This window comes from Rhea pennata, chromosome 2 (assembly GCF_028389875.1).
Source record: "Rhea pennata isolate bPtePen1 chromosome 2, bPtePen1.pri, whole genome shotgun sequence".
NCBI lineage: Eukaryota > Metazoa > Chordata > Aves > Rheiformes > Rheidae > Rhea > Rhea pennata.
Window position 1 is genome coordinate 149320350 of NC_084664.1, and position 15877 is coordinate 149336226.

General features: G+C 42.4%; 1 protein-coding gene across 1 annotated transcript; it reads left to right on the forward strand.

Moving 5' to 3' along the window:
- Window positions 1-235: 235 nt before the first annotated feature.
- UTP23 (UTP23 small subunit processome component) lies at window positions 236-4697 on the forward strand. The gene is made up of 3 exons (XM_062568392.1): window positions 236-486; window positions 3121-3295; window positions 4198-4697. The coding sequence occupies exons 1-3, from the start codon at window positions 299-301 to the stop codon at window positions 4576-4578; spliced, it is 744 nt and encodes a 247-aa protein (XP_062424376.1). The 5' UTR covers window positions 236-298; the 3' UTR covers window positions 4579-4697.
- Window positions 4698-15877: the final 11180 nt, after the last annotated feature.

A 15877-nucleotide genomic window follows, 5' to 3' on the forward strand; every position in this document is an offset into this window, starting at 1 on the left:
ACGAGCAAGCCCCTCGCTCGCCCCACGCGCCTGCCCGCGGCCGAGGGCCGCAAGGCGCCGCCGCCGCGCCCGCCGCCGCGGCCTGGGATCCCCAGGGAGCGGGAGAGGGCCGCCAGGCCTCGCCGGGGGCAGGCCACGGGCCGCGTTTACCCCCAGCGGCGCGCGGCGGGGGGAGGGGGCGGCGGTGCGCGCGCGCGCGCGGCCGTTGGCGGCCCCGCCCCCGCCGCCGCGCGGGCCGCGGCGGGAACAGCTTCCGGGTGAGCCGGCGGCCCGGTTCCGGCGCGGCGCCGGCGGCACGATGAAGATCACGCGGCAGAAGCACGCCAAGAAGAACATGGGCTTCTACAAGCACAACTTCCACTTCCGCGAGCCCTTCCAGGTGCTGCTCGATGGCACCTTCTGCCAGGCCGCGCTCCGCAACAAGATCCAGATCCGGGAGCAGCTGCCCGGCTACCTCGATGGCGCCACGCAGCTCTGCACCACCCGGTACGTCCGCGCCGAGCGCCGCACGGCGCCACCGGCCGCAGTGCGCGCGCCCGGGCGGGAGCGCTGGAGCCGGCCAGCCGCAGTGCGCATGCGCGGGTCGGGGTGCGGTGGCGGTGAGCCGCAGTGCGCATGCGCGGGGGGTCGTGTCTGGCGCTAGGGAGGCGCCGTGCGCATGTGCCGGCTGGGGTGGGCGGCGGCCGCGTCGCCCTGAGCGCGGCTCGGAGGGCGGGTGCGGTGGAAGTGGGGCCGTGGAGGCCGGTCTTGTCTCTTTGGTGGGGGGTTGTTGAGTAGGTTTCAGCCCTGTGGGCTTTAATTAGCTGGCAGGAGGATACGCGCACCCCTCAGTATCGAATGCCTTTCCGGAGAGGGCAGAAAGGGCCGAGGTGGCACGAGGGGGAGGTCTGGGTGGGCTTGCCTGCTCCCAGCCGGCTCTGGCGGGGTGGAGCTGGACTTGTCCGCAATTTCAGCCCAGCATAGAATCGGTAAGGTTGGAAGGGACCTCTGGAGATCATCTAGACCAACCTCCCTGCTCAGCAGGGTCACCTAGGGCATGGTAGACAGGGTTGCATCCAACAGGCCTTGAAGATCTCCAGAGAAGGAGACTCCACAACCTCTCTGGGCAACCTGTGCCAGGGCTCCGTCACTCTCACAGGGAAGAAATTCCCCCTCACGCTCAGGCAGAACTTCCTGTGCTTCAGTTTCTGCCCATTGCCTCTTGTCCTGTCACACGGGACAACTGAAAAGAGTTTGTCCCCGTCCCCTTGACACCCTCCCTTCAGGTACTTGTACACATTGATAAGATCCCCCCTCAGTCTTCTCTTCCCCAGGCTGAAGAGGCCCAGCTCTCGCAGCCGTTCCTCGTAGGGCAGGTGCTCCAGCCCCCTGATCATCTTTGTAGCCATGCGTTGGACTCTCTCCAGTAGTTCCATGCCTCTCTTGTAGTCGGGAGCCCAGAACTGGACCCAGTACTTGAGATGAGGCCTCCCCAGGGCTGAGGAGAGGGGCAGGATCACCTCCCTCCACCTGCTGGCCACACTCTTCCTAATGCAGCCCAGGAGACCATTGGCCTTCTTGGCCACAAGGGCACCTTGCTGGCTCATGGTCAACTTGTCATCCACCAGCACTCTCAGGTCCTTCTCTGCAGAGCTGCTCTGCAGAAGGTCAGCCCCCAGCTTGTCCTGGTGCCTAGGGTTATTTTTCCCTAGGTGCAGGACTTTGCGCTTGCCCTTGTTGAACCTAAGCAGCTGTTTTCAAGGGAAAAGAAAGATGTGCTAAACAATGATGATGAGCAAGTAAAATATGAAGGCCAGGAATCTAAGTTGCCTTGGAATATTATTATTTTGCTTGACCTTAATTATGATGTAATGATAAAAGCTCAATAGCTTGGATTTTTGCAGTAACAGAATAGCCAGCCAGCTGTCACTGAAGCAGATACAGTTATTGAAAATATCAGGAAGGTGAAAATCTTTGGCATCAAAAGTTAATTGGTGATCTGTCTTGAAAGGTATATAGAACTGACACATTCTTCTAAACAGTAGAAAGTATCAAATTATAATCTGATCATAACTTTAAAAGTTTTGATGAATCATTTTGATCCAAACTGTGTTCTAATCATGTTTTAGCAAAAGTACTTCTTGCTTCCTTCAGCAATATCTGCTAGTTGTTTTGACCCATTTTGGACTTTAGCAGTTGAACTGATCCCACCCACTCTGTCAGAATGCCAGGTTGGTCAGAAAGCACCTCTGTAATGTGATCAGAGATTTTCCAAATAAACGTGTTGGGATTACTCTGAGAGTAAAAAAAAAAAAAGTACAGGATAAAGTCCCCACAAAGACTGTCCTCAAAGGCTAAACTTTCTTCTCTGGGAAGAATATTATTTTGTTTAGTATCTTTCAGTTATGGAGATGCTAGTATCTAATAGTTCTAAAGAGGTTTTTGGAATGCCTACTTCTTTTGATGAATGCCGTGCTTCTGTATCCTTGAAGCTGTATTGCAGGGCTGTATTGCACATTTAATGGGAAGGCTCAGTGGGCTAAGTGAGTTAGATTTTTAGCTCCTGATCACTTCTGAGTTTCTTGCATTTAGAATCCAAGCTGGCTAAGAGGAACATTTTAGAATTGCATTTTATTGTCTTACAGGAATATTGTTGTCATCAATATTCAGGTTTTAAATTGCAAGAATAATGTCATTCTTCTTTTGCATGAGTCAGAATCTGATAGCAAATTTGAAGCAAGATCAAACATTAATGTAGAATTTAACTTGCATGCAGTGATTAATCAATTTGTGCTAGTTTTAAGTATTTTTGTTTTGTCTGTTACAATATTATTTCATTTGTGAGGTGATATCCAAGCAGAATTGTAAGGAATTAGTTTTCACCAATATAAAATATTTTAAAATCCATCTAACATGACTTACTACTGATCAGCCTTGTTTGGCATCAGGGAAATCCTGCTGAGATTTTCAGATTAGTCCCTTTGAGATGACTGTGTGCCATTTACAAATCATACAGCCTGAACAGGTGGGCATTGTTCATTCTTTCTTACGGATCAGAATTCATAATGACAATCTTCTGCTCTTGTAAAAATTCTGTAGTTATTTTTTTGTTTAGAAATCAATGTTACCTTTGCTTTTCAGATGTGTTCTAAAAGAACTGGAATCTTTGGGGAAAGCGCTGTATGGAGCAAAATTAATTGCCCAAAGATTTCAAGTTCGAAACTGTTCTCACGTCAAGAATCCCGTGAGTGGTTCAGCCTGTTTACTTTCCATGATTGAGGAAGGCAATCCTCATCACTTCTTTATTGCTACACAGGTAAATGCTCATAGCAGATGTAACTCTATTTCATTTTAAAGTGGTCTTTTGTACCTAAGGATAAGAAAAGCTGCAGAAACCTTGATTATGAGATTTTAAATACTTGTGGAAACAGATCTTTAAGTCTCACTTGCCTTTAAATATACTTACAGACTATGAAACGGGGAATATTTTGGTTTTACTTGTGCCACTAGCTTGTTTTCCTCAAGAAGCTTATTAATTACAGTTTAGCAGAAAGTGTAAACAACATACAGAATAGCTGTTGACATATAAGAAAGCAACTGATGAGTGTTAACGTGTATATTGAGTAGGAACAAAAACATTTTGTGTTTGCATGTGCACACCTTCCCCCACCAAACTCTGTTGTGCACGTTAATCTGTAAAGTGAAATTGCGTTGTGTTAAACCAGTATTCAGTTGCAGATTTTGAAAATTATGAATTTATTTTTATTTATTTTTATTACTGAAAAATCAAGGTAAACTTGTGTGCAAGTAAGACACCATGTCTTTTCTTAGGTCTACTGTTGTGACTGTATAAAATATATACAGTAAATAAAATGGTTTACAGTAGCATTCTGTATACTTACATAAGGTACAAGGAGTTTAAAATTACTTATTATGGAAGAAATTATGTTACTTCTTGTAAAGTCCTATAGTAAAGGGCATGGGCTGGGACTTTTCCTCAAAAAATATACATATGCACATACAAGGGGAAGGGAAACACTTTATTAATTTTCTGTCAGGAGTACAGCTAATCAGAAGGATAGAGGTTGAAATTTAAATGGCTCTGAAAGATGCTGCTGGAGATAAATTTTATTATAAAAAAGATAAGACACTTAATCTAGCATTTGATGCAAATACTGTTTAATTCCAAAATATTGACTGAAGTATTTAATTTTACAGGACCAGGATTTAGCAAACAAAGTGAAAAAGAAGGCTGGCGTTCCTCTTCTCTTTATTATTCAGAACACTATGGTGCTCGACAAACCTTCTCCTAAATCTCTGGCATTTGTTCAGATGTTGCAGACAAATCAACTTGTCCCAGAGCACCAAAAACAAAGTATTGTGGAACTTAAAGAAAAAGAAGGACTAGCAAAGCAAGAAGGTGAAAAAAGAAGAAAACGTAAAAGGGCAGGTGGCCCCAATCCTCTCAGCTGTCTGAAGAAGAAAAAGAAAACACAGGGGAGCCAAGAGCCCTCTACTGAAAAGAAAAAAAGAAAAAGAAAGCGAAATAGGGTTAAAACAAAAGCCCTGCCGTCAGTGCAGAAGAAAGAAGAAGAATAAATTTATCTTTGTAATTAATATAGGACTTGAAAAATATTTCTTGAACTTTGGAAAAAGAAAGGTTAATATGCAATAATGTGAAATTAAGTTGTTAATATTAAAACTTATTTTTATGAGGTGATACTGTTTATTATTACATCCTCAATGTTTGCAGGTTGTTGCCCTGATACTTCATCTGTTATTCAGTAACTGAGTTTGTGGCAAAATACTTAGGAATTTTCATGGTTCATTATTCTCTCCAGCATCTTGACTCAAGTTAGGGAGTTCACATGGTCATCAGCAATTTTTAGAAAATGCTTCTTGGGATTCACATGAATTTTTGGTAGGATATCCATCTTCTTTCTAATTTAGATTGCTATTCTTACTAAAGCTAGTTTTGACAGCTGTTTTACAGAATCTAGAATTGATCTAGAAGAGCACTTTACTTATATCTGTGTTGTTTGTATATGCTCTTACAAAGCTGATTTCTCTCACGGAGCGACTGGATAATCTCTGAAAGTCCCTTCTAGCCTATATTATTTCACAAGTTCTATGTGAACCAATATATTGTTTGTTCTTGCCCTTCATTTAGTAAGGAGAAGCAGTAGGGTGTGTGATTGTTTTGATACTCCTGAAACATATTATTTATGACATCCCTCTTAAACTCAATGGCTTGCCTTACCTCACTTTCTTCATTTACGTAAGTTAGTGTCCAGCCTGGCAAATAGGATCTTAAAATATTAGAAAAGCAGTTACTCAGTCAAATTCAGCCAACTTGGAGTTAATCGGGGTAGCTTAATGATTTTGCCAGAGCTTATTTTTCATCCTGTCTATGGAAAGCTTCAGGGAGTATGTAGACTGCCACCCCAGATCTCTGTGCCTGTTGTGCCTGTATCTCCTAACTAGCATCTTGACAAAGAAGGTTTCCTTTAATTCTCCAAAGATACGTGTGTTGCTGTTTGGCTCAATAGATAGGAAATAGCTTGTTAAGTGTAACTCATTTACAATCTCAGTACTCAGACGCTAGTGCACTAGTATTTAAATAGGGGAAAATGTGCAGAATCAAAGAACTGTCTAAACTCTAATGCTGTCATAGTACAGCACAGCTGTGGGGGACTTTTCAAATAGGGTAAGGTAATGGGAACGACATTTTGTTGCGCTTCTTTCACTGTATATAAAAAAATGGAATTGTGTTGGAAGAAGGAGCTGCAAAAAATATTTCAAGTATCTGATTTTCTTTAGTTGATATTTCGTGTACCTTGCATGCTTGATAACATTAGGAGACAGAAGTGAGTAACTGAGCTGACATAATAACAGGGGTATGCAATATAATACATAAATATCATGGCATAGATATGCTGTTGCATTGCTCCCAGTCATATCTTTCCAATTTTGACTTAATGCATTTCTGCTCGAACAAGATGTAGTTCCTGAAAAGGACACTTTTTTCTTCACCTACATGAGGTTAAGCCATGTTTTTTAAGCAATCCTTAAATGTATGCATCATTTATTTCGCAAAATGTTTCTTGCATGTGCCTTATCTGCACTAATCCTTAAGTATTTACAATATGTGCATGCTAGGAGCACATGCAACTATAACATATGATGCTTTTCTATTCTTTTTATTTCAAGTTGTAAGGGCAGTTGTTTCACAGAGTTTGAGAAACCAGCTTGAGTAATGAGAGTTAATCAGTCTTACGGGGAAATTGCAAAGTCCTCCCCTTGAATCTGTAGAGGTTTCCCTCAAGCCAGTGGAAGAGAAGTGTATCAGTATACCCAGTACGCTGCTGTGTATTGTAGACCCAGATCTAACAACAGAGCTGTTAAGAGTGCGCAGTACCTTTTAGTTTTCTGTATGAGAAACTACAGCCTGGGAAGTGACCACTAGAGACTGGAACAGCAAAGAAGGATGCTATACTCCAGATGAAAGCGTTAATTAAAAATCAAAAGCAGTCATGCACATCTCTCTTGTTTCTCTCTTGATTGCTAATACACAGTGAGTCCTGAAGGGAAATCTTATTAACTCCTAGAATTTCCTTAATACGACCTGATTGTTTAACGCATATCACCTTTCTCGAGCTATCCTATTCCTTTTCTCATTTATTTGGAAATAACGTAATGTTGGTGCGGTTTTGCTTCCCATTCCCATAAGTGTTATTCATATTTCTTTTCCTCCTCAAACTGACCTAAGGTCTGGAAAATGCTGCTATATAGGGAGTTTGGAGCACACTTTTTTTCACGGATGGTTCATCTTCAAAATGTTGTTCTGAGTAAAGAGTATAGTAAAGCAATAACTTAAGAATTGATTTTTTTTATTATTATTACTGTTTTTAATGTTTGAGCAGAATACAGGCCATATTTACAACAGCCACTTTCATCACTTTCATTGCAGGTGCAACACAAAACTAAAATACTGTTTTTTTTTTCAGACAGACATAAAGTGAACATAACTACAGCAGAAAGAACAATTTAACAGTCCCCAAATGACTCTCACCTTAAGAATTTAAAGCCTTTTAAAACTGTATTTATCCATGTGTCCTTAGTATTTTTGTCCATGCAAATTAAATCAAGCAACAAGCATAAACTGAAAGGCTGTAATTATATTATAAAATTAGTAATGCTAAACCTAGTCTGTGACACTGAGCCCAGGTGGCAGGGACTGGCCTGTGTCCATGCTGGGCTTTAGCAGCCTCCTGAACAGCGAGGCTGCGTGTGAACTGCCCATGTGGATGGTCTCTGGCCCGTGCTGACTGTCTGCACCTAGCAGTAAATTGGTATGGGTTCAGCTGACCTGGGCTAGAAGTGATGCCAGGGTCCCTTCCAGGAATTTAGGAGTGCACATTACTGGGAATGTTTCTAAGTGGTGTTTAAAACCTTGCTGTAGGGATACCTGTAGTGCTTCTTGGATCTAACTCTGCTGTTGCGAGGTTTCAATTCAGTGTTTTGCCCAAAGCGGCGATGCCGAGTCTCATTCGCTTATTTATGGTGTAGCAATTTGGCCATGTCTCTAAGATAGACAAGGTCCCCAGTGTGACTTTTCTAATAAAGTTTAAGATCATTTTGTTGCAGCATGTCTGAGGGACTGGTGCTGCTTTCAAAACTATAGAAAACCAGAGGTAAATTAAAAGGGGCTTGTGTGAGAAGTTCTTTGGGGCTATTGATTTCCTCTTTTCTCAGACAGGATAAATATATACCCCAAATCCAAGGCAGTATCTCACTACTATTTTTTTTTTTTAATGAGGGAAATAACAGTGCTGTAGATAAGAATGTAAGCTACATGTGCAGATAATAGGAGAAGAAAATAATAATGCCTCAGCCACAGTCTGCAGGGCATTAATACCCGATTTAGGATGAGAAGTCTCATCTACTAGCAGCAGCAGATGTTTACCAAGAGAGTCTGCCAGTTCGATTGGCTAGATTTATACGTTGGTGTGATCCGGTATTGTACGATAAATCACTCTCTGAACATCTGTTAACAACGGTAAATAAATGGGTTAATTAGAAGCTTCTGGAACATGGGATGTTTATAAATCATTGAAGTAAATACGAGTATGGTATGACTTGAGGAATAAATGCACGCTGGTGGTGAAAGGCAAGCAGGGTGTCCGGAGAAGGCCTGCTCATTTGTCTTCTTCTGCACTGCTGCGGTGTGAGTGACTTCTCGATCAGCCCTACTGTGTTCCTGAAGTTTCTTGAATGTGTCCTGTCAGACACGAGCGGAAGAACATAAGAACGATACCATTATATGTTGTTATATTACATCTTTCATAAAAAAGTTTCACAACAAACTACTGTGTATTTCATACCTTTATGTGGGCATAATATCTCACCTAGGGAGCAACCAGAGATACGGGCATGTGCAAATAACAGCCCCAGCAGCTGTTACTCACATCCGCGGGGAAAAACACGGCATCGTACCGAGAGAGAACGGCAGCAAGCAGCTTTAGTACCCGGAGAGCCGGGGCTGAGAGAGAGCGCGCCTCGCGACGTAGGGCGAGCCGCAGTAACGCCGTGCAGAAGGGCTCGCGATGCATTTTGGTAATGATTATGTCTGTGTGCTCTGAGCCCAAAATTCATCTCGGCGAACTCGGCTCTCTGCCCACAGAGTCATTTTGAAAACGCTGCTTCAGCTTGTTATAGACGAGACAGGCTGGGCTCTCTCGGGGGGACTTTATCTTCTGATTTCTTGTGCTGGTCGGCCTGCGAGTACACAGCTGCACTCTGTGTATGGATACAGGAAAACAACGGAGCTGTTAACAAGGATCCAGTCAAAAACAACCCAGAGCCAAGAGCTGGAAAGGAGAAAAGACAGCAGATTAGTCACTGGGATTTAAAAGAAACCAAGGAAGAAAGAGGGAGGGAGAGAGAGAGAAGTAAAGAAAGAAAGAGCATCTCTGGGTGTTAACTCAAGGAAAGGACTGGCCAGCAGTGAAAGGTGAAGCAGAAATGACTTAGCTATCAAGGAGAGTAGGGAATGGAGTAATAAACCATAAACAAATAGAAAAATCTTTCTCATGCCCTTAAGAACATTTTGTTGCGCTTCCTGACTCAAGGTCTACACCTTTAAAACAGGGACCTGGGTTGACTAATGCACAGCAAAACCCCGTCACCGATAATATGTTTATAGTCTCAGAGTTCTCACAGAGTGTAAGTTTTATTATGCCAAAACATTCCTCATTTTTATGGTTTTTCATTACTGCGCACTTCGCACCACTGGCAGCTTTGCAGCCAAATCCTTCCATCGAACTAGCCTGACGCTGCATGTGGCTCGCTGCCTGGTGTGCAGATATGAACAACATCCAGGAGCAATTTTATTCATGCCATTATTGATAGGGTGAATCCATGTACTTAGTTGCTCCTGAGGATCCTTGCAGCAATAGCCTGAGATAGACTTAGGCTCTTCTGGCTGTGGAAATCATGACCCAATGCATGGTATGTTTTCTAAGCCTGATCTCCTCCTAGGAACTCAGTAGTGGACTTGAAAGCTTTTTGTTGCAGTTTTGACTTCTAGTTGATGCAGAACTATCTTTTTGCTATGTTCATTCCATTAGGACCAAAGATATTACTGATTTGACTCCTCAGGGTGGTTTCTCTTTCAGACTATCTTGGAGAAACACCCAGGAAATCTTTCACCTATGAACTGGCACCTCTTTAGATGGCCAAGTTGTCAGAAGAAAATGAAGTTTCACCAAATTCATAGCTCCTTCTTTCTACCTCTAACCTCTCTGCCAGCTCCTAAGAATACAAGAATGATTGTGCTGGGCCAGTCCAAAAATCTGCGCAGTCAAGCATCGTACTTCCAACAGTGACCAAAAGCTGTTTCTTAGGAATGGGATGAAAATAAAATATTTTTGGTGTTTCCCTAGATTACTTGCTAAGCTTCTGACAATTTGCTTGGGAATTCCTGACCCAGAAACAATGTTTTATATTTAATAATACTCAGTGATTAACTAATTTGTCCAGCCTCTCCTTGAGACCATGTAAACTTTTAGCAGCTATAATTTTCTGGGGTAAAGAGTTGCACAGCTTGAATATGTTCTGTGAAAAACACCTCCTCTTGTTTGTTTTGAATGTGCTACCTGCCAGCTGGTCCTTGTAATGGAAGAAACAATGAAAAGTCCTTCGCATGTTACTCAGGACTGTAAAAAGATTTCTATGATATTTTCAGGTTGAAGTGTTTTCTGCATCCTAAACAGTAACACCTCGCAAAATAGCAGATTTCAGCTTACTCAGGCGCACCTCAGAGGGCCAGGGTGTCTGCTTTCGGCTGAACGTTCACCAAGGCGGAGCGTGGACAAGAAGAGTCTTGTGAGAAGAGGCTCAAGGACAAGACCTCTGCATTCGGTGCTTGGTTTACCACTGCCTTCCCAGGTATCTATGTGGTGTGTCATTGCATTTGGACACATCTTGGTTTCTCATCTGTGGGATAATGACGTAAAAATTTCCTGACACTCCCAAGCTCAGAGAGATTATGATCACACATGAGTCAATCTACTAGGGCACTCATTCCATTACAAGAGCCCAGACTTGGCCCAGTAAACAATAAATCTTAACTAAAACATGGCAGCACACAAGACTTGCCCTGTACCCCCGAATTAAGATAGAAATGATAATTTGAATAAAATCTTCCCTCAAATCTTGTGAAGATATTTCCATCATACTTTTAGCCCTCACCTCTCAGTATCTTTTTCCACAATGAGTTTTCAGAACAGGAGTTGCTTGTTTAAGAGTGTCTTTTTTTTTAATTAACCCAGGTGATGATATAAGCCTTGTGTACCATCACTAGAATGCTCACAGAATTGCAGTGTTTTCTTTTGCATAGAAAAGAAGCCAGATAAATTTTCCTAAACAGGAACAATAGCACCGGTGTCGAGCTTGAACTAGAGAGAAATTTGCACAAAAAATCCAAACTGTAATCAGTGGCCAAGAGGCTCTGGGAAACCAGACAAGTCTGGCCAGGCTTCTGAGCTTAAGGTAGTATAATTAAAAGGGGGATATGCTGTTCGTACAATTCACTGCTTTGTGTCAATCAGTGGATTTCTTTCTACCCGACTCTTTGTGACAGCTGGGGAACTTGATTTAAAGTGTCTTTCTGTATTTATATCTTAATGATAATGTGAGCTAAAATAGTGTTATTACATACACTTGACCACACTGAAATGGCAGATTATTAGCTTCAGTTATAGGGAATATTTGAAGGATGTTTAATTTATTAGACTTCTAATTGGTCTCTGCATTTAACAGGCTAGGAAAAAGTAAGAAATGAGAATGTATAATTCATCTGAAAAATATCTTCCCCTCACCAATCCTTCCTTTTCAACTATTCAGATTTTTTTTGTGTTTTATTTATAACTTATTTAATTATCTGCTTTGGAATCATTTTTAGTGGATACTTGCCAGTTTACTAATATTCACTGCCCACTATCTGATGGTGTCAAAATACACCATCTGTTCACTTGTACCTTCCACAAACCTCTGAAATAGCTAGCTGACTCAAGCTGCAGGTGGTAAGATTGCTCAAAATACATAATCACTAAACTTTTTAATAATAAAAAATTTTCTTTCATGTATGCCTTTCTAAACTCCATTCATCACTTAATTAAAGCTTTCTCAGCTACTCTCTGGTTAGGCACAAACTTGCCTCCATCACAAACAAAGCTGCTACCAGCAGTGTTCTACTTTCATGTTGCTTTTTGTTGAAGGATTTCTCAGCATTTTCACAGTTAGTTGGACGAATACAATGTGTCTCAGCACCCCTGAGGAAGCTCTGCACCAAAGCCAGGTCCGACTGGCCTTTGCCTGTCCTTTCCTTTCCGCTCACTCCTCCTTCCCTGACGTGGTCTTTCCTCTTGGAAAGCCACAGGAAAGCTTGCGATGTTCAGTTTGAGCTGGAGGTGCACAGGGCTTCTGCAGGGCAGACGAGGTGTATGGACCATGAACTGAGGAGAACTGGGATCCATGGAGAATCAGCACTGGGGGAGGGCACGGAATGTATCTACATATACAGGTAGAAGGAGACCAGAAAAAAAAGTTTGGCCTAAAATAAAATGAACTGATAACTATGTAGATTACTAAGTTTAAGTAAGTTTAAATAAGTTTGTCATCTAAGTTACTAAGTTTATTTTATCTAAGTAAAAGCTTCAGCCAGAAATTCTGGCTCAGTTTCCTGCTCAGTACAGTAAAATGCTTGTAGCTAGGCTAGTTTGTGACTACTGTGCCCTTTCTTTGAGTTACTAATGAAATAATCCCTGTTAAAACATTTCCAAATAAGAAATACCAGTTTCCAATCTTAGTGAGTTAAAAGAATAATAATATAATAAAATACAATCTTTTAAAAGAGAAAATAAGCGAATACTTTTAGTGGGATAGTGGGTATCTCCACAGGTCTTTACTTAAAAAAAACCCTCTATGAAATGGTCACAGTATTATTTGCGCCACTAAAGATTAATTTCTATGCCATTATCATATGTAACCCTTAAAGAATTAATTGCATTTTTATTCCATATCTAAGTCGTATTTATATAATGAAGCAATCTGGAACAGATAAGCCCTTTCTTGGGAAACCTCTCCTGCACAACAATATTTGACTTTGCCTTAGACAGGTTGTGGCCCACTGGGAACAGAGGAGCTCACTAAAATACCATTTGTAATGCAATGTGACAAATCATGGAGCCAAGGCGATAGTCTCTGAAAACTCTGTACAAACAGTTGCTCTGTCTCAGCAAAAGTGATTAATGGGCCCTACAGAACCAGATACAGTGCTCTGTATTAATTACTTCAGAGCACTGTTAAAATAGAAACTTTAATAAAACCCTCTCCTCTCCTCGCCTCTCTCCTCTCCTCCCATCTCCTCTGTTCTTCCTAATGCAGCCAGCACTTCTCTGCAGAGCTGCTCTCCAGCAGCTCAGCCTCCAGCCTGTCCTGGTGCCTGGGGTTATTCCTCCCTAGGTGCAGGACTCCGCACTTGCCCTTGTTGAACCTCAGGAGGTTCCTCTCTGCCCAGTTCTCCAGCCTGTCCAGGTCTCTCTGAATGGCAGTACAGCCCCCAGGTGTGTCAGCCACTCCTCCCAGCAAACTTGCTGAGGAGGCACTCTGTCCCCTCATCCAGGTCATTGATGAAGAAGTTGAACAGGATGGGACCCAGTACTGAGCCCTGGGGGACACTGCTAGCTACAGGCCTCCAACTAGGCTCTGTGCCACTGATGACAACCCTCTGAGCTCTGCCTTTCAGCCAGTTCCCAGTCCACCTTATTGTCTGCTCATCTACCCCCCACTTCCTGAGCTTCCCTGGGAGGATGTTATGGGAGACGGTGTCAAAAGCCTTAAAATTTAGTTTGCAGCAACAGAACTTATTCATCCCATCCCAGGTGAATTCTCATCATTGAGCTAAAAAGTCCCTTCGCATGGGCTCCATGAGCTGCTTGTCTGGGGTTCACTAACAATTTTCTGACCGAAGGAGACTGATTCTTTAATTCAGTGGTTGGGACACATTTGAAGGTTTGGATGTGAGGGTGTCTAGGACCTCAGTGCTGGGGCACCAAGTGCCATCATGTTTTTAACTCCTGGAAGGCTTCATCAGAAGAACAGTTTCATATTTCCATGGATTTTATAGCAGGTCGAAGACGGAACTGGTGTGCTGGTGGATGAAAAGGTGTATGACAAGTCTGGTTTTAAATCAAGGCTGAGGAGTACAATTATGCAGGGACTGGGAGATGGAGGAGATGTGATAATTCAGAGGGGGCAGTGGTCTGGAGTACTCTCTCTGTCTTGGTCATAACTGACATGATTTACAATGCATAGAGCCTTTCTAAATTACTGTAGCTCAGCCATGATGAGTGAAACTGTGCCAATGTATCTCCATGGGAGAGCTAAAGCTAAATGTTTTGCAGAGTCCTAAAGAAGACGAGGATGGGAGAAGGTGCATTTGTCTTGCCAGTGCATTCTCTGGGCCTCATCCAAAGAGAAAACTTCTACATCTTGTCTCAGGACCTTTAAATCACAGCTATAGCTCAGGTTAGTGCCCCCATGGAAATGTCTTAATGAATTTACCATGATTTTTTTTTGACTATTAGTCAAACCCAATATGGCATGATAGTCTGTCTGAATATATTTCACTTATCCCACAGAACTTCATGGCAGGAGGTATGTTGTCTATCCAGCTCTCTAGAGTTAGCCAGTTGTGGCACTGCACTGCCAGATATGATGTATTTTTCCTCAGCAGGCTTATGTCCCAGCAATTAAACAATAAAAAAGTGATTTCAGTTGCAATAAATCATTTGGCCGTTCTTTTGGTTCTCTGTGGTAAGGGGACCTCACAGAGCTTCCTAGCATTAAGACAGGGAACACATTGATTATCACTGACCACTCATGAAGCCAAGGCAGGCTTACTGCACCTCTATTTGTCCACCGCAGCCAATTTTTTCCCCTGAATTTGCAGCTATTTTAATGAATGGCCACTGCAGGAATGCTGTTCCCAAGTTTTCACCATCATCCATTGCTGGGGATGACTGTACTAAATCAGATGTGGAGCCACCTTGACTGAGAGAGAGCTTTGACTCTCGCCCCAACATTATACCATGTGCCTGTGATGACAGACCATGGTGAAGGAGGGACCACAATTCCCTACCTATACCATATATCATATAAACATATATAATGTTTAAAGCAACAGAGGCAGAAATAACTTTCCCAACTTATACATAAGAGAAAAAAGAAATGCAGCATTTTGGCTTCCTCTTCTTGTGTTTATCACAATAGACTAATTGAGCATGTTTTTTTAATGGTCACCCTCACCTGAAACAACACATCATAACCTGTCTGATACCTAGCTGAACACTTTGCACAGTGGAATTAACAGTGGACTTTTTAAAACACTGGGAAACAGATAGAGTAGTTCTTCACCTGATCAGCCTGTCTAAGCACCACTCATTGGGCAATATACCAGCTTTCTAAAGACACTGATTTTAGTGAGCGCTAGAAACTAAAAAAATTACAAATAGCCCTGAAGGCAGTACTGAAAATCCTACAAGTCATTTGTCAGAATCTTCAATTACTTAAGTATCTTTAAAAATCTTCATCTTAAAACTTTACCAGTGAAGCCTGAACTGAAGCTTCACAGATAAAAGCTCACTTTTTTTCCTTTTCACTAGTCTGTCTTGAAAAGAAAATGCATGGAAAATGGCATCACATTTAGTTTTACAGGGTAAAAGGTAAAGCCCTGAAGCTGCCAGGATAAAGGCATGCAGTACCCAAGTCACAGCTGCACCAAGGAAGCTGAGGCTTCTTCTGAGACATACAGCATCTTGAATTGTAAGGAAATTTAAATAAAACAAAAAATCCTCCCCAAACTATTATTTCAAAAACTGTTCTAAAGTCTGAGGACTTTTCCTTTGGCTGGCTGCTTAGCAGCAGTGGGTAGAGATGGCAGTCTTGCAGGAGAATTTGTAGTCCCCAAAATCTGGAGAGAGGATGCTCCATGAAGTCCACACAAGGGGCTTTCTGGTATGAAGCAAGTTGACCTCCATAAACAATTTGGTGGACATTTTATGCTGGAATAACACATTCAGAGTAGTTCAACTCTGCTGAACTATGGATATTTTTAAAAGAAAACTGACTTCATTCTTGAGTAAGTTTTCTTCTTCCAAAGCTACCAGATTGGAGTACTATAGCATGTATTTGCTTTTGTGCTGGAACAGGCTATTCTCAGAAGGAGGCAAGGTGGAAGAGGACAGCCCCGCACATTGCTGATGAAACCAAGCACCCGGGGAGGGGAAGGAACAGCTGGTCTGGGAGCAGTGGGCTCCTTTTTATATCCCTTCTT

Bases quoted from the DNA above. Each gene is read 5' to 3' on its own strand.
- UTP23 (XM_062568392.1), top strand. From the start codon at position 299: ATGAAGATCACGCGGCAGAAGCACGCCAAGAAGAACATGGGCTTCTAC. The intron at 487-3,120 runs GTACGTCCGCGC...TTTGCTTTTCAG, and splicing joins ACGCAGCTCTGCACCACCCG to ATGTGTTCTAAAAGAACTGG. The intron at 3,296-4,197 runs GTAAATGCTCAT...TTAATTTTACAG, and splicing joins ACTTCTTTATTGCTACACAG to GACCAGGATTTAGCAAACAA.